Below are 19,181 nucleotides of genomic sequence, written 5' to 3' on the forward strand. Positions count from 1 at the left end.
CCTACCCTACATTTAGGCTGATAAATCTGTTACTTCCATGCCTGAGATACGTGTGTTAATTGCATAAATGCCAGCAAAAATGTCATGTTTTTAAGTGCTGGAAGTGTAAATAGCTGCTCTTCTGAAATGGCCACAGTAGATGTATTTTAGCTCAGATGTACTCTTGCGATACCACTGGTAAGTGCATCTTATCTGTTAAAATATAAAGCTGTAGCATTCTATTAGTATCTTTTCATAATATTATTGATGCTCCTGCAAAAACTGCAATAGAGTAGGCTTTAAATACAGGCTTTTTGTTTGTCTCACACAACTGCCACAGAAACAGCACACTACTGTTCCAGGTTTTTGAAGAAGCAGCGCTACAGCTCCTCACCAGCTCCTGGTGCCTGCTCCATAATGCCCTTATTTATGCTTTTTCTCTTGAAAATTCAAGTTTAGAACTTAAAATTTTCATGCTTTTGTTCCTTAAAACTAATCAAAGGCAGCAAATGGCCCTGATGCAATCTGTGTAGTTTGTGCTGTGGCTGAGCATCCACTGCTGTGAAAGCGCTGCTTGTTCTCTGAAAGGAGGGATTCTTTCAGGCAGTGTCATTGCCTCCTCCTCCTCCTCCTCCAGCCTGCTTCTCCCAGGTGCTTGGAGGACTCACTGCCAGTCATTTATTGACCTAAAAGTTTGCTGGAGCAACACCATCATTTACCCCACATATGCCCAGGGCCAAACTCCTCAAGGGATGGCCTCTATGGACAATCAGAAAGTTTGAGTTTGAGCACAGCAGTGGCTCTAGTAAAGTATGCTACCGTTTGAATCATCTTTTCTTTGGATTGGAGGTGCCTAGAGAGCAGATGCTGATAGAAAGACCCATAAGTGCTTTAAATAACTCAGTGAGGTGCCTTCTACATGCATATCTTTGTCCTAAGAGCAAAATGGATATTTGAAAAAAGCTATTGCATGCTTAAGCAAGATGATGTTTGCTGATATTTTGTGGAGATACCTGAACATGGAAAACCTTCTTCTATAAATGTTGTGTGATAGTGTAGAGTTTAATTGCATCCAGGTAACAGACAAGAAAGGGATGTCACACATGGTAGCAAATACGATGTTACAAAATCAGAGCCAGATTTTAACAAGTGACAAATTTTATCCCTAATACTTTTTTAAACATCAACAATTTTTCTTCAATTTCTTTTATTTTTGCAACTTTTTTTAACTAAGCGACAGGCATGCCTAGAACTGCAAGCCCTGAAGTAGCAATGCAGAAAAGCACCTGCCCACAGGGTGAGCCCACGGCCACTTGCAGACCTGGCAGTGAGGTGAAGGCTGGGAGCTCTTCTACAGCAGCAGCAGCAAGAATGGGGAAGCAGCTGGGGCAGCAGCTCCACAGCAAACACACACCAGGCTGAGAAAAGAGGAGAAATATTAAGGGAAATAATCAAACAAGTGTTTCCCATAGATAATGTATGTATCTATTCCTCCCAGGCAGATGTACCTTCAGGTCACAGTGGCTAGTCTGTTCCACAGCCTGTGTCCACCTTCCTCTTGCTGTGAGACTGACTTTTGTTAACAGAGGAACCAGAACTAAACTGGTAACATTCACCTCTGTTCTTGCTCTGACATGGTTATTCGTTAGTTCTTCCTAATGACTGTTCAGTTCCTTCCTTTGAGGGAGCCACTCCTAATTCTCTTCAGGTTGGAAAATGAGTCACTGACTTTAATACCAACCACTATTAACCCTTCCTTTATACAACTAACATCTGGGAACTGTGGAACACGTGTCTGGGTGCTGAGGAAGAAGACTGATGAATCCTGCAGGCTTTCTGCTGCTGGTTGATGGAAAAACACCTTATTTTGCCTTAAGTCTTTGATTAATCGCTTTTTAAGTCTAGCTTAATCTACCTGCTTTCCAGAGTAATTTTTTTCCCCAAAAATTTAACTTATTTTCCATAGTCTTCTTGTCTGGCCAAACTTTGTTTATTTAACTTTTTAGTTAAATAAGTTGTGCAAGTACCGTGTTTCCCCTTATGCTTTTCCTCTCTCTCTTCTTCTCTTTGGGGAGGGAGGGTTGTGTTTGTGGCTGGGCTTGAACCAGCAGTGCTCAATTCTGCTGTACCTCCCTGACTCCAAGGATGCTGACAGCCAGGCTCCTGGTGGCATGTGCTCTGGACTAGTTTTCTTCCTAAACAACAGAACAGAAAAAAACAAAAGCAAAGTTATCATATTTTATTTATAGATGATTAGCCATTCCTAAGACTATTGAACCTAAAGACCCTGCGAGACAATTAACAACAAGCAGTGAATTCTTCTTGACTCACTTATTGCTCACAAGGCTACTCAGAGAATGGCTTGTTTGAGATTAAACTTTGCACTGTCGGAGAATTGGATACATGCAGGGCTGTCTGAAAGTCTGCTCTTTGGGCACCTCATGTATGGCAGCACTTGTTATTCTCACCAAATTTTGGTGGTTTTTGGATATTTGAAATTCTGAAGTTCTTACTCTTTGATCCATGTTCCTTCTATTAGCACTACTGGCCTGCTACCATGTTTTGTGTATTCCTCAAAGTGTTTCAAATTGTGTTATTATTTTGATGTTATTATAACTATTCTTATAGAGCAATCTACAAATTCTAAGGGAAAGGTAGTTCAGAAAGAGACCGGACTATTTACTTGGGAAACCACACTCTCAGATTACTGCAAAACCAGATTTCCAAGAAGAAACATGCACTTTTCATTGGTTACTTCCATACCTTTTCCAGTATTCTTTTTTCCATCATCCTGATGCTGCACCAGTTGGGCTCAGACACACACTCATGGGCACTCACCACCTGGGAGTGAGCTGGCCCACTCCTGCTGCAACAGCTATTCCCTGCTGGGAGTATTTACTGTGGGTGCCAATCCAGCCTGACTGTAATCTCATTAACAATATGCTTTTCCTCATTAATAAAATATTGATGTGAACATACAGCATCAGCAGCTTGACACTTCCTGTACTTTTCCAGCACCCAAACAGCAGAGAGAACTGCTCAGGTACTGTGGTATTATTGCTATGACAAACTTGCAGGTAACCACTGAAGCTTGGGGACCTCAGCCTTTTAAAAAATCATTCATCTGGTAAAACTGAAGACAGGTCATTCCTCAATTCCACATGGTGAAGAGCAGTTTCTTCCAGTAGTTGATACTATTAAGTTGATGCTTATGCTCATTTACCAGTTATGAGGGCAGCTTGGCTGCCCTGTGGGTGGCAGGTCTCAAGATGCAAGTAGTTGCCACTTTAAGCATGTCTAAGGTGAAAAGGCTGCCAAAATCATTGAGGGAGGTGATTGTGTATCCCTATTCTGCACCGGTGTGGCCTCACCTCAAGTCTTGTGTGCAGTTTCAGGTGCTACAATACAAGAAAGATCTAAAGCTATTAGAGTGTCCAAAGGAGGGCCATGAAGATGGTGAAGGGTCTGGAGTGCCCCCTGTAAGGAGTGGCTGAGGGCACTTGCTTTGCTCAGCTGGAGAAGTAAGCTCAGAGCTCCCTGGGGGCTGCAGCTCCGATCTCTGCTCCCTGGGAAAGGGACAGCGCCCAGGGAATGGCTGGAGCTGGGCATGGGGAGGATTAGGGTGGATATCAGGGAAAAATTCTTCTCCCAGAGGGTGCTGGGCACTGAACAGGGCTTGGTCATGTCCTCAAGGCTGCCAGAGCTCCAGGAGCATTTGGACAACACTCTCAGAGGTGCACAGGGTGGGATTGTCGGGGTGTCCTGTGCAGGAGCAAGAGCTGGACTCGACGATCCTTGTAGGTCCCTTCCGGCTCAGGGTATTTTACCATCTGGAAGCTTTACCAGCAGCAGCACTCAGCCGGGAGAGGCCAGGCCAGCCGGTCGTTGGCCGTTATGGCCAAGTCGGGAGCGGCATCAGGCCGGGAGCCGCGCGGCTCCCCGGCCCCAACCGAACCGCTGCAGGGCCGGGCGAACACCCCCGAGCAACAGGTGCCCGGGGCGCCGCTCCCACGAGCGGGGCCCGCCACGACGGCCACGGGGCTGATGGAGCGCCGCTGCCCGGCAGCGCAGGGCCAGGATGGGGCCAGGCCGATCCGGGAGACCCCTGTCCCGGTTCCCGCCGCCGCTCACCCTCCCCCGGCCCCCTCCCCTTCCCCGCCACTCGCTTCCGCCGCGTTCCCGCGCATGCCCGGGTTATGCAACGGCCGCGGCGGGCGGGCCGGGCCGGGCCAGAGCCGCAGGGCAGGGCAGGGCAGGGCAGGGGGCCGTGAGGGGCTCCAAGCTCCGGGCACGGGCGGCGCCGAGGCCGCTCGGCTTCCCCCGCGCTCCCGCCGCGGCCCCGCGCGGTCTGTGAGTGGCAGCGGCGCCGCCGCCAAGTCCCGCCCGTTCCGCTCTCGCTGCCGCAGGCGGCGGCGGCGGCGGGTTGGCTTCCTGCGCGCCCGGCCGCTCCCCCGCCCCCCGGCAGTCGGAGCCGCAGCCGCCCGGATCCCCGAGCCATGGCTCTGTGAGCGCAGCACATGGCGGCCGCGGCAGCCATGAGCCCCCCACTAATCCATACAACTCCCCCCTGATCGGCCACCGACGGCAGCCAGCGCTCCCACCCGGCTCCACCGCTCCCACCACCCGCCCGCCGCCACCGCGCCGCCCGGCCCGAGCCCAGACCCCTCCGTTGCCGCCGCCGCCGGGCCCCCGCTCGCCCGTCCGCCGCCGCCGCCGCCGCCCGGTCCTCACCATGGGAGTGCAGGGATTCCAGGACTACATCGAGAAGCACTGCCCCAGCGCCGTGGTGCCCGTCGAGCTGCAGAAGCTGGCGCGGGGCAGCCTCGTGGGTGGGGGTCGCCAGCGGCCCCCCCAGACCCCCCTGCGCCTCCTCATCGACGCCGACAACTGCCTGCACCGGCTGTACGGCGGCTTCTACACGGACTGGGTGAGCGGCGGGCAGTGGAACCACATGCTGGGCTACCTGGCGGCCCTGGCCAAGGCCTGCTTCAACGGGAACATCGAGCTCTTCGTCTTCTTCAACGGTGCCCTGGAGAAGGCCCGGCTGCACGAGTGGGTGAAGCGTCAGGGCAACGAGCGCCAGACGGCGCAGCAGATCGTCAGCCACGTCCAGAACAAGGGCACCCCGCCGCCCAAGGTCTGGTTCCTGCCGCCCGTCTGCATGGCGCACTGCATCCGCCTGGCCCTCATCCGCTTCCACATCAAGGTGAGGAGGAGCCCGGGGTCCCCCCGGCCCGGGGGTCCCCGCGCCCCCTCCCCGCCGCTTCCTCCCGGCTCCAAGATGGCAGCGGGGGCTGCCCGCGGGGGGGAGGGACGGCACCCTCAGCCTCTCCCCTCGGCGCCTCAAAATGTCGCCCAGACCCGCGGGGGCGGCACAACTTTCGGCGGCCCCAATACCCGGGGGATTTTGGCTTATTTACATGGCGCTGCCCGCCGCCCCACCAAGGCCAGAGGCCGGGAGGCCTCGGCGGGGCGACCGGCAGCGCCCATGGCCCGGCCCGGCAGCAGGGCGGCTTCTGCCTCCATGTTCTTTCGCTCCGTTGACTCAAAATGTCCCTTCTTGCCTTGTGGGCTGTGGTATCGCAGGGGAGAGCGGGTGGGCGAAAAGCATCTCTGTAATTAATTATTGAGGGGAGGAAAAAATAATTAATCAGTTTAGTTGTCGTGTAGGATGGATCTGCAACAAGTTCCCGGCAGAGGCGAGGTGTTTTAAACTTGGGCCGAAGAGGAAATGGCTCGCTGCAAAAAACAGGGGTGCCACTTTTGATTTGTGGAGGTTTTCGTGATTTGCTCAGCATTTTGCTCAGTATCAGCAAGCTTTTAAAACCAGTTGAAGACTAGCTGGCTCCTTACTCCATAACGGCAACACTTCTAGTTTGTGCAGTCAGCAGTGTGCCAAGCTGACAGTCCGTCTCTTAAACTCCTTATTTTAAGGGGCAACTTCAGTTTTCCAGCCCCACAAAACAGCCTTTCATGTCAGAGCCAGGCTTCATGGCCATCTGGCACTCAAAGGCCACGATTTCAAAGGTTGCAGGATATGACCACGTCGCATCTCTCCGCACGGCGTTCCTGATTTACAGTGGTTTCTGTTCAGCTGAGCGATTGTGTATATTGAAACACAAGATGCTGGAAAAACAAGCCCAGGGATGAAGCTGCAGTTTTAGGAGTTGCCTGCTCACCTTCCCGCTGGGGAAGGAAGAGCAGCAGGAGGGAAGTATGTACTCGTTGGCTTTATTATCTTAAATTACTTTCGTGTGTAGAAAAATATTATATAACCTTTGGAATTGCTCGATCACTAGCAGCAGCTTAATGTTATTTGGCCTTCTGGTGGATTAGAAACATTCTGCTTGGGCTGCAGCCTTGGGGTACAGAGGCCTCTCTCGAAGGAGCTCACCCCACAGATGACTTTGGGCGAAGTTTCTCCTAGTTGTGCCAACGGGGTGGGAATCGCTGTTGCTCCCTCGTAGTGCCCTGCTCACTGGGCCAGGCCCATCCGTGGAGGAACACCAAGCTGGAGTGCAGCCATCCTGAATTCAGCCTGCTCAACACTGCAGGTCCCACCCTGTGGTGACCCCGGCCGTGGCGGGGTTGGGTCGCCAGGCAGAGCACGTGTGGAATGAGCTGGAAGCGGGGGCAAAGCTCGTGCTTGCAGGGCACGTGCAGCTCTGCCAAAGACGATGCCTTGGGCTTGGCCTTGGTTAAAGCGAGGCAGTTATGGCTGGGTCTGCTGCAGTTGCGTGTTTTCCTGGTCAGCATAGAAACCAAATGATGCTACGCTTTTTTGGATGGTGGGAATTTGCATGATACGTAAAACATCCTATCATTTGAACTTTTGGGGACTTTGTAGCTAGGAAATACTTTTGTTCTTTCAGCAAAAAGTTGTAGGGCCCACGCAGTGAAGGTGGTCTTTACTTTGACCTGTTTGTGGGTACATTATAAATCGTCCTCATTTGTTAATTTATTTGTTATCGAGACTTAGAGATCATTAATAAAAGCAACAAATGGGGTAAAATAAGAATTTTTTTTCTTTTAGTGTATTAAAGTAGTGACTTGGTTTAATGCAACATGGAAATGCATAGTACCCAACAGGAAGCCAGCTGTTTTGATATCAGAGGGAATTTGGTGTTGGCAGTATTTTTGTAGTGTGTTGAAGTGGCCGTTAAGTTTGCTAAGCATTTTCTGTCTCCGACCTGACTCAGTACATTACATCCGACCCAAGTGGCTGCATTTGACAGTGGTATCACCTGTAGCATTTTGTTTACTTTCCAACGCAGCTGCAGCATTAGCTCCTTTATGGTTTCTTGGTGACAGGCCTTATTCCTAATTTCTGGAAGTAGTTATAGGAGTGTGAGCACACTCATACTGAGTCCTCCTTTTCCTGTCATTAAAAAAATACCCTAAACTTGAAAAATCTCAGTAAATACAACATCCCCCCAGTTTTGATTAGAAGGTTTGCGAGGTATATATTTGTCCTAGTGGGGTTAGCCCTGGGAGTTGGCAGCTCTTTATCAGATACTGGGGGGTGTGGGGGGAGAGGTTGTTGCTGTCCACACCACTGAGCCACCACCATGCATGTCCCAGCTGCAGTGGTTGTCTGCACTGCTCAGCTGTCCAGGGGACAGGAAGGGTATCAGCAATCTCTGATGCCTCATTTTTTTGAGTTGTCGAGAAACTCAGTGGATAAATCTAGTTCTAATGGATTAATTTTCAGGTTAGGAAGGATATTTCATGGTTGTAGTAGTCACATGCAAAATACACATCAAAGATCCTGCTGAGCTTAAAGCACTTTCCTTCTCTCTTTCTCTTACATGATTCATTATTTTCTAAATCTGCTTTGTTACATGTATCTGTTTTTCTCTAAATCTTCCCTCAGTTTTATTCCCACTCTCACTTTGATTCTCACTTGGTGTAGCCCTCCTGATGGGCACAGAGCAAATGCATCTTGAAAGTCATTTTTATTTACATGTGTAGGTGATTTTTAAAATCTGTCTATGCATAAGACAGTTGTTAAACTGTAGTGTTTTCTCACTTTATTTTGAGAAGTTGGGTTTGAGAATACTGATTGACTTTAAATATGAAACTGATTTTCATATTTTTAGGAACATTTGAGTCTGGAGTAGGTTTCTGTTTGAAACTAGGAACTGGCCGAGAATTTAATCCATTTTGGTAATTAGAGAGGAGAAAAAGTAACGTCTTCTATCCAGAACAATTATAAATCACTCACAGATGGTTTCAGCAGGATGTAAAAATAACAGGTTCCTCCAGGTTATAACAAATATCCTGTGGGTTCTTAGTTTCATTGTGACCTGGTATTTTTCAGTTTGGACGAAATAATTCTTAAACTTCTATGTAAAGTAGGTTTGCTAAAATTTAAATATTTAGGCAGTGGAGTTCTTAATAACTCTAGTACTTAGGGGAGACGGTTTTGTTCTCAGTACCTAATGGTACTCATGTATATTTACTCAGGCAGGATTCTCTTTCTGAGCCAGCACCACTAATGTTTACACAAGATTTAGATTTGAAAATTATTCCAACCTCCTAGCTGTAATTTCCACCACATCCCTCTCCCTGGGTTGCTTTTGAGGCTTGAATGTTCCTTGCTACCTCTGCATTTGTGAGAGCCATGAGATATTTCTCTGACTCCCATCTTCTTAGAGTTTTACCTTGTAGGTTAACTGTGCCTTGGTAAATACAGCTCTTTTCCTGTGATGGTTCAGTTATTTGAACATGGATTCTGGTATTCCCTGAACACACAGCAGCTTTGTGCTGGGTTAGAGAGCTCTATAAAATGGGAAGGGAACTGGAGGCTGTGGAGGTAGAGGAAATAGCTCATAGAAAATCAGAGGAGCTGCACACTGAGCTTCCTCTTGCGTTATCTGCACATCCATGTCACACCTAGTGCTGCAGAAGGAATTCTCACTTGTTTTTTTTATAGATCAGAGCTGCTTGTTGTGCATGCAGAGAGGTTGGGTTTGGAGATACGGACATAATTTTATTCTAGCCACTCTTTAGAAAAATCTGTCTGATGTTTTTTAATTAATTTAAACCTGTGAAGACTGGTGGGTAGGGTTAGGGTGAAGCCTAAGTTGCCTTCCTTTAGTTAGGAGCTATGTAAATATAATGTCTTTAAATTTTTCCAAAAATGTTTATAGTTTCTCCCACACCTTATGCTAGATACAAGCATCATTGTGAGAAAAATGAGGGTGTGTATTCTTCTCACAAACAAAGTAAGCTTCAAAAACAGTCTGTCAAGGAAGTTTCTGAAGAAGTAACATTTTCTGAAGCCTATGCGGGGGTAGGGAGAGCTTAGTGAACTGGTGTTTGTTTGCAGGAAAAGATGAGGTGCTGGCTGTTCTGCTGCTCAGGATCTGGTGTGAAAGGGAACATCTCACAAAGGTGCATGGGAGAAGTAAAATTTGACATACCTCTCTGGAATATGGTAGTTCAGCGTCAAGTTCAGCATGTGCAGGACAAGCATAGAAGAGGAAGGGTCACTATAAACTTGCTGTGGGTGACTGCAGGGGCTGTAGAGACTGAGACCTTGTCTCCTGTTCTGCAGAGGAAATAAATAGCCTCGCTGGCACTAAGGCTGTAGTTATTCATGTGTGCTGTGGAGACTGAAGCTAGTAATTTTGTACTAGTCTATTTTGGGATAGCTTGCTATCCATGTTGTTGTTAAAATGGAATACTCAGTGAGGGTGGGTTATACCAACACCCAACTTCCAAGGGAATTTCTGTATCATTGTGTTACGTCTGTGAATGGTTAGAAGCATTAGGGATCCAAAGCCCTCAGCTGGCTGTAGTTGAGTGTGCTTGTATGCACACTGTAGTGGTAGCAGTTCTGAAGGTGTGTGGGAATGCAGGACTGTAGGTCCTGACCTGTCCTCATGGGACTTTCAGTTTCAGTATAAGCTTCTTGATTAGAAAGGACTCCTTTTATATTTCCGACATTAGACATTGGCCCGTGTCTCCCTGCACACCTGTTCAAGTCAACTGATTTTTGTAGCCTAAAATATGTGCTCTGCTAGGCAGCAGAGGTGGAGAGGTGAAATTTGGGCTGAAAACTCAGAGCAGTTTGCACCACCAGATACAGCTGTGCATGAAGGGATAGACTGAAGGTGGAAAGGCGAAAAAAGTTGGCTTATTACAACAAGGTTTGCATTTGAAAAGTCAACAGTTTTTCTGTTCACCTGGGGCTGTGTTTGGCCTGTTTAAAAGAGGGCCAAAAAACTTCACAAGATATAGTGGGTTTGCTTGATCATGGGGCGTATCTTCTTGTGCTGAACTGCTGGAGTACCCACAGACTCAAGGCTTTCCCCATGAGCTGGTACAGACACTGGAGCAATAATGTCTTCCAGAGTTCAAGTGTTTCTGGTAATAAGCAGTTTTTTTCAGATGAGTTCATTAGTACACAATGCTACTGCAGCGTGCAAGCTTCCAGAAGTGTGTGCTGTGCTTCCGAGTGCTCCTTATGTGCTCCTTCCGAGTCCTGTCCTTATGTGCTGCATCAGTGGATTTTTAAAATTACTTAAAAATATCTTGTGTGTTTTAAATTCACATGTATAGTTTGAGAAAGACCCACTATATCGTAAGAGTTGTGATAAATCAGTGCTGCCATTTACACTGAAGTTAATTGCTCTGTCTTCCACTATAGGTTGCACAGAGCATTGAGGATCATCATCAAGAAGTAATTGCTTTCTGCAGAGAAAAAGGTTTCCATGGTTTGGTTGCATATGACTCCGATTATGCATTGTGCAACATCCCTTACTATTTCAGTGCCCATGCCCTAAAACTGAGCCGGAATGGGAAAAGCCTCACAACAAGCCAATACCTAATGCATGAAGTTGCCAAGCAACTGGACCTGAATCCAAATCGCTTTCCTATTTTTGCTGCTCTTTTAGGTAAGTGAAGATGCTGCTAGTCAGCCTTACTATTTCAGTTTCTATTAACTTCTAAAATAATGTGCGTGTAATTTGACAGAGCACCTGGGGAAAGGCATCCCTTTGTTCCGGACATTTCTGCTGTGTCAGGTGGACTGGATGTGTGAGGTCAGATATGCCCAGTTTGTTGAAACCTTCAAGCAGTGCAGATTGTGGCTGTCTAGAAAGAAGAGTTGAAAGCAAGGGTTCAGCAGAGCTCTGCCTAGTCAGAATGCTCTCTGTGGGTGGGGGAAATCAGGACAGTTGTGGTTCTAGTTTGGGTCCTGTATAGTGTATGAGGTCTAGTTTCAGTGGTACACTTTCCAGACTGGAAGTATGCTTTTGTCCTGAATTCTACCTAAAAATAACACCTATGGAGTGAAGGTGCTTGGTTTGCTGGGGCTCTTTTTCCCCTCAGAAATGAGTATTGGACAAATATGGCAGCATGTCAGGTGAAACAGAAATATGCTGAGCTATAATTGAGTAAAACTCCGCATTTCTGAAAGCACAAGTGACCGACATTGTGCCATTCCACTGGTTTTGGCTGTGTACTTTCTTACCACCCCTGCTTCTCATGCCCATGAGCTTCTCATACTTAGCGGTATAGGTGGGAATGTCTCCAGTTTGACATTTCTGCTTAAATGGGACAGTTTTAACATACTCTTATTTCCATAGCAGTGATAGCGAATAACTGTCATACTCTCTCAGACAGAAGAGTGAATTAATTACTGACAAAGTTGGCTCCAATGAATAAGATTTATTTAGAGTAGCATTGTAAATGCTTTTTGGGAGCAGCCATGTTCTTGATCTTATGCTGTGGAAACAAATGATGAAAGCTGGATTTTCTTTTTAGTTTCTCACTCACTTGGTTTAAGTATGGGTACCTGATAGAGGAATAAAGCTTCTTTGAAAGCTCTGAATGAGAGAGGGTTTGTGTTACTGTTGTAAATGCTAATATTTTAGTGGTCTTTAACATGGTTCCCAGTCCAGGAAGAAGACATGTTAAGAAGGAAAGAACCAGTGGATCTTGCAGTAGACAGCCACGAGTATTTGACTGGTTGGAGGTGCTTTTTGTCACTTGGTGGTTTTTCTGCCTGCACAGGTGTAGGGAGGGAAGACACAGGGTTGGCTGAGCTGCCACTGCAGGAATTACATGACAGACTACTATTGCTAGGCTTTGTTTTGGAGCCTATAAATAAATTTGGGCATGCCAGTTCAGTGAGTAAGAATTAGTGCTGGAAAAGCAGTTTCCCAGTTGCAGATATGCTTTATGGACTTCATGGGAAGTGTGGCTTTTAGTGGCCGCACAATTCCAGCTGAATGGCCTGATGGGGCTTTGCTTACATCAAACAGTAGGTGAGAAAAGTTCTAATAAAGTTTCTGAAGGGTTTGCAGTTTTAAGCAAGAATCTCTTAGTTGTTTTTCTCTCTTGTCTTTCATGACCAAATATTTTTCAGCATGTTCTTAGGAGAAAGAAATCGGAGGTAATTTCACATGATTACTCTAGAGAGATTCGGTTGCTTTCCCCCTTCCCTGTCAAATTGGTACAAAGGTTAAAAACCCCCAGGTCAGCTACAAGTTTAGTTTTGAGTATTCCTTTGCATTTCTTGTGTGTGTGTGTGCATTCAGTATGAGTAAGCAGAATAAAGTTCATGGAAATCAGGATTAGAACAGAAGATACTCCAAAGATATTCCTGTGCTTGGGGCTTTTGTGTTATTTTTATATGAGTGAATTTTAGGAGCCCTAAGTATTTGGGATAGAAAGTGATTACATAAGCTGACAACAAACAGATAAAGTTTGGCTTAAAGTACAGGCAACGTGTTTTAACTTTTGCAACCTTGATAATATAGTCACTTTTTTTTTTTTAATAGGATAGTAAGTGCCTATGTGCATATAATTGTGTGTAGCATGGAATATGTTTAAATTTGGGTGGCTCATATTCTAATTTAAATTTTTATATTTTTTTGAATATCTGAGGGCTTGTATGGCTTCACAGGTTATTCTGGCCTTGTTCCTGTGGTGTCTTTGGGTCTCTTTTGGTCTGTTAAGTAGAATAAAGAAAAGCACAATGGGAAGGAATGAGTGAGTGTTTGATGACATGGGAAGGCACATGAATATTTTCTGGGTACAGTATAACTGGGCAGTATAACTCTCCATGCTAGTACTTTGCGTAGGAATAAAATAATGTATTCTGAAATAATTACAGTTGAGCTGCTGGTTTCATGTTTGCAATTCCAGCAGGTCCTATCACTATAGCTGGGATACCAATATTCTGCTTGTATATATAGGGCTGCAAATGTATTTCCCTATATCCAGAAAACTAAAGTTTCTTGGTGTTCAGGTTCTTTCTTGTCTTTAACTTCAAGAGTTAATCTTGGGAATGCTGAAAAAAGGAAATAAACCTCAAAGTTTCAGTCTCACATTGGGCAGTTGGAGAAGCCTGAGGAATGACACTACACTGAGCAGTTAAAAAATTGTTCTTAATGGCAAGCAATTTGGGTTCTGTTCAGGGATATAATCTCTGTTGAAATATTCCCTCAAACTATTTTTCTGGCTGTATCAGTGAGGCAAACCTCTAAAGATTGCTTTCAGATCAGGTTCTGTGTACACTGTGGTTGGCTGGCTTGGTTTACAGTTTTTTTTTCCTTCTTACAGATTTTAATGCAGAAGGGGTTTGTAGTTGTAGCACTGTAATATAAAGGGTATCCTTTGCATGGGTGGTTAAAATGTGGCCTGGATACTGCATCCTCCAAGCATGCTCTTAAAAATTTCTGTTGTGATTGCTGCTGATGTAAACAGGGAGTTGATTTGGGTTATTTCATAACTTTTAACTCAAATGCTTCAGAATAATTTTAAAAAGAAAAGCAACCCAAGCTTCAGCAAGTAGAAAAACAAACCCAGTGTGAGATACAGGGCTCTAATTCAGTGAACTCTTTAGAAAGGGCAGCAGCTTCAATTAGTATCTAATTGCTTTAAAAAAAACACAACATAAGGCATACACTAAAATAAGCCATTAAAATGGGAAAAGTCAATATATGTTGAGGTTGTTCAGCCAGGTCAAGAAATAGAGGTTGCTTATGTAACGCTGATCTCTTTCCCACTGTGACAGCACTTGGTAACATGTTTAGTTATAGAATCCTGTTCTGCTCCTCAGTAAAATTGTAGAACTACATAAGGTAAGTACAGGCATCGCTTATAATTGGACCGCAGAAAATACTGCTGCACTTCAACATACATAGTGAGAACGGGGTGAACACTGCCTATGTGTGTTCTGGGGGATCAATTAACTGCAATTACATGGAGACCATACAAAATTGAGGTTTTGGTGGAAGGGAGAGAGGCCCTACTGTTTTAAAAGGTTGCATCTGCAGGCGTGATTGTTAGTTATCACAGAACTGTCCTGCTCTGGCTCCAATAGATTTTTGCAGGCCTATACTACAAAGAGACTGTCTAATCTTACCTTGACCAGATTAGTGAGTGTGACTGTTACGTGCAAACTTGTTGAATCTTTCTGATGTGAGATTAAAGTTTAGCTCCTAATGACAAAGAAAAAAATGATAACATCTCCTTACTGGAGATCTCTGTAGTGGGTGAAATATTGATTGGACACAAAATAACTTCTCACTCTGAGAAGGCATCAATTTGTCACCAGGCAGAGGACAGCTTTCCTGGCTTTCACAGAGTAAAGAGCATTAAGAGCAAACTAGATGATTTTACAAACAAAATATAAAGAAAGAAAACAGTTGTTGTAATATTCAGAGAATCTTTTCATATTCTTTATGAACAGTGCATTCACTGATAAGCTGCTGCTCTGTAAAGCCAGGTATTGAATATATCCTGAAGTTTTCTGCCAGAACTGTGTTAGTACATTCTGTTTAGCTCTTTATAAAGTTTGGGTCCACAGCCACTAAACTCTGTCAGAGGTTGATTAGTTATGTCTTCGATTAATACAAATGTTTTAAATGTTTCCTAGTAAGAATTTTTTTTTAGTGTGATGTGCTTTGGAAAAAAAAAAAAAACCCAAACAAAACAACATAGGTAGTCTTCCATAACATATGAACAGTGTGGTAAATACAGTCTCTACCACTGTCCGTGGAAACAACAAAATAATTTCCCAGTTCCTTCCCTGCTGCCAGCCCAAGGTCCCATCTGACCTGGTCAGGTTAGCAAAAGAAACTTCAGGAACTGGGAACATGCTAAGTGTCACTGGAGCTGCTGGTATTCCTGAAGGTTAGATAAACCTGGCTGGTGCCTTGCTGCTTGAGCCGTGCTGCACAGTGGAGCAGAGAGCAGATTCCAGAGGCAGCTCCTGTGTGGATCAGTAACCCCATGTGCTGGGCTGCAGAAAGGCCTTACCAGCATGTGTCAGGGAGTAGCAGAACGGGTTCTTACTCTTGTATACCTACATTGTGAAATCTGTTGAGGATTCCCTGACAGGACACGCTGGCATGAGCTGGACCCTGTGTTGTGTCTGGCTCCATTGCTGCTGTAGGTGAGCTGGTTTCATGGAGGAGTGCTCCTCACACACACCAATGTGGCTCTTGCTGCAGGAGCAGCATGCTAATTAGTTTTTTCTGGAGGAACAGAAAGCTATCTGCAAGTTTAATCTGTTAATCCTCTTGATCAGGAGTTGAGGACTGATTGCAGATTTGTTTGCTGTATGTGGAAACAGTGTGTAATGTTTTACAGTGCATTTAAATGAGTTCTGCATTATGTTCCAGGTAATCATATTCTACCTGATGAAGATTTGGCTTCCTTTCATTGGAGTTTACTTGGTCCAGAACATCCACTAGCTTCACTTAAGGTACAAATTTAGTATAACTAGGAGAAATTAAGCTAAAATCAATGCTACTGGTTAAAAGGAGCAATGTGATAGCTTAATTGAGAGCAGCCCTACAAGGCCCTTGTGCTCAGTCACCCTCAGGTGGCCCAGTCCCTGGCTGCAGAGGATACCTGGGGTCATTGGCCTTACAAGGCTAAACTTAGCCTGCATGATCCCCCTCAGTGCCCTTCAGCTGCACAAGCCAGGGCTCCGGTGTGGTTTGGCTTGCAGAATGCAGCTTCTTGCTCTCCTCTCTCTTGAAGAGGAGAGTTTTTTGTTTGGTCATGTTCTTCAGCTATGAAAATTAATGAGCTGTACATCTTCCTACCATCATGTTTTATCTTCTGCTGCTTTGAGTTTGTGTGTAATAATCCATTTTTGGTATTTAAAGTGTAAATATGCTGGAGAACAGATTGCACGAGAAAGCTGAAGTGGCCTTTGATAGGTTTTTGGGGTGGGGGGGTGGTGAGACAAGTTGCCTGATGCTCTTAGTTTACAGTGTGTGTGTTCTGCTGCTTCATCACACTTGTCTTGTGCATCTGCCAAATAGAGGGCTATAAAAGGGAAACTGGACACATCAGAGAATGGGATCATAGTGACCTTTCTCTCTGCCACAGCAGATACATCGATTTGCTTTTCTCCTAAGGTGTACCGTGTAGCAAATAATCTGCTTTTTGTAAATTCTGTCAGACTGTTTTGTTATTTCTGCAGCAAAAATAGGTGGGCTTTTTTCCCCTTCTGTTCTGAAAGTTTACGAAGCCTTGAAAACTTGTTTTGCCAAAGGTAGAATTTAAGACCAGATTCCAGATTTTCAGCAGAATTTTTAAGGCTTGCACATGCATTGCTTAGTGAACAGCTATGACATTTGATGTTACACTCATCTCTATTTTGCTGCCGCTCTGGTGTTTAGAAAGGTAAGTGTCAGCACATTCCAGTGGCAAAACAATACCTGCATGCATGTTTGCTACTTCCTTGTAAAATTTGAGGTGAAAAAATAAGTGAGTGTGCTTGTATTTTCATTTTTTAGTAAAGAGGTTAAAATGTGCTTGGGCTCCTTGCCAAGTGGTTGATAAACTTTTTGGGGATTCTTTTCTGTGGTCTAACCTGAGTAGACTTGTTTGCCAGTCAGGTCAGATTATGACCTAGACCTCCTGGAAAGCCCTCTAAATTTATACTGAATTACTTGAATGAAAATTAGATATCTGTCATCTTTGCATCTAGCTGTACCTGTTCAGTGAAAATGCCAACTGGACTTTGTAGCTGGCATCCTGGCTTGCCGTAGGCAGTCCTCCCTGATGGATCTTATCTGTTGGCCAGTGTGATTAGATATGAAGGCAGTTCCCATTTGGCTATTAAAGGTTCTATGAAAACTGCTGTTAGCAGTGCAGAGCCCCAGATGAGTATCTTGACTGATGAAAAGCTAGCCCAACACAAGATTCCTTGAATTTCATGGCAGCTTGCTGGCCATTTGTTCAGTGCACAGCCCCAAACAGCACAGCACCTCTGTCTCCTGCCTGGCAGTGGTGTCAGGGAGAAGGACACATCTGCACCAAACCAGTCATTTTTAGTTACTGGTAATGGAACACCTACCTGTTTGTTTCAGCTTTAATTTTACAGTGCTCGTGGTTTGAAATGATGACTTGTTTCAGGAGCTCATGAATTGAGTTTAATTTCATTGACATGCTAGTATGTCAGCAATGTCACCACAGCTCTCTGGAGAGACCGCTTCAGTGTATGTGTGCACAAAGCAGATTTACTTAAAAATTTTATGGATCTTTAAAAAAACATTTCTATTAACCACAAGGCTGATAGCAAGGAGTAGTTTCAGAACAGTCCCAAAAAGCCCAAGCCTTCATGAAACGTAGAAGTGGGGGGAAGTTGTGTTTCCCCAGGATGTCCTTCCTGGGCTATGCTTACAAACTTTGCTTTGTTGTGTCTATTTAGCGTCACAACTGAGCATTCTCCATGCTTGGGAGAATGGGCTTTAATCCCACACCTCTTTCAGATCAGGATTTAGAAAGTTTTCCACATTGTGTAAAGATTTTAATCTTTTGTCTTTAAAACAGTATGGTCTTGAGCATCAAAATGGACAGATTGTGTTCCAGTGGCTAGATTTGTTGCTTTTCAGGGAGAGCTGTGACAGTTAATAAAGTACAATTTATTTCCTGCATTCTCTTTCAATCTTTCATTAAGCTGGAGCAAAATAGATACTTTTCCTGCAAGACAAGCTTTGCCAACTCACCAGTGAAAAGGGTAACTTAAAAAGAAATTACTAGCTTTGCTGGTGGAAGTTGCTGGGTCTCCCCTGGAGTCATCATGGGGAAGTGAAAAAAGCAAACCAGAGGAACCCTACCTCTGTTTTAATTGGAGGGGTGTTCATCCAAGAACAGCTGAGTAGAAATGGGAAGATGGGAGGAAAATGGAAAACCTGACTGAAGAACCCATACCTAACATCTGGAAGGAAGTGAACCCGAGAGTCAGGACAGGATCTCTGTGTGCTGGATGAAAAGCCTTTCAGCAGACACCAACAATCCCATCAGATCAGCAGAACTGGGAAGATTCCCTGGCCAAAATTCAATGAAGAGATAAGAATTGCTGTTGCTGCAACAGGGAGAAAGAATCAAAAGCTGGCTCTGTGACCTGTTGTGAGTCAGGATCTCATCTGTCCAAATGTCTCTGTGGAAAAATCTCATAAGAGTGCACCTACCTGAGAGCAGAGTTCATTGAAATGACCACCCAAATCAGGGGTTTGAAACTAAAAGAGTTGATAGATTTCCTGAGACGACATCTGATTGCTGGATCTTGTTTGTAAGCCAGCATTATCCTGCTTTTTATTTGTGTGCTTTGAGATTTATCTTTAAGACAAAGACAGTTTGGTTCTTATTCTGGAAATATTGGTTACAGTATGGTGCTTCAAGATCAATGTGTAATATTGTCAGAATGAGTTCAGGAGGGCAGTTTCTTACCTCTGGAAGGAGTAAGTGCCTGTTTGGGAGCACAGACCACTGAAGAAGTGCTGACTCTTCATTCACAAGGTGACCTTAGAAACAAAGCTTCGTGTAGTCTCCCTTTATAAATAAGAAGCATTTGCAGGGAAACTCTATCTCCTTGTTGTTCTGTCTCAGTTGAGAGGCAGAGATGCTTCTAGAAAGCAATCCAGAATATGCAGGTTAGGCTTCTTCTCTGAATCTCTCTAGGAAATTCCTGTCTTACTTTGTTGGCTTCCCAGGGTGTTTGCCAGAGGGAGACTTCATATGTGAAGTAGGTGCTTAGGTAATTTGCTGCTGCTCACATGACAAAGGTGACACTATTAAGATACACTTCAAGTACTTGCCTTGTTTGTGGGGCTTTTTGATGCTAAGAGTCATCATAATGCAGGTCAGAAAGGACCTCAGGAAGTCATCTAGTACAGCCTCCTGTGAAGTGTGGTCAGCTTGAGGTCAGAGCAGATTGCTCAGGG

General features: G+C 45.0%; 1 protein-coding gene across 7 annotated transcripts in view; it reads left to right on the forward strand.

The window, feature by feature from the left end:
- The first annotated feature begins 4,621 nt into the window (after nt 1–4,621).
- FAM120A (family with sequence similarity 120 member A) overlaps nt 4,622–19,181 on the forward strand; it is a 49,068-nt gene continuing 34,508 nt past the window's right edge. For 6 of the 7 annotated variants that reach the window (XR_009933576.1, XM_062500970.1, XM_062500971.1 and 3 more), the window contains exons 1-3: nt 4,622–5,185; nt 10,634–10,880; nt 15,621–15,703. Coding sequence is in view for 6 of the 7 variants with exons in the window: in XM_062500970.1 (XP_062356954.1) it covers nt 4,712–5,185; nt 10,634–10,880; nt 15,621–15,703 (804 nt within the window). In the remaining variant the exon portion in view is untranslated. The remainder of the gene's footprint in view (nt 5,186–10,633; nt 10,881–15,620; nt 15,704–19,181) is intronic. The other variant, XM_062500974.1, reaches the window with a different exon arrangement.

This window comes from Cinclus cinclus, chromosome 12, assembly GCF_963662255.1.
Source record: "Cinclus cinclus chromosome 12, bCinCin1.1, whole genome shotgun sequence".
Classification (NCBI taxonomy): Eukaryota; Metazoa; Chordata; class Aves; order Passeriformes; family Cinclidae; genus Cinclus; species Cinclus cinclus.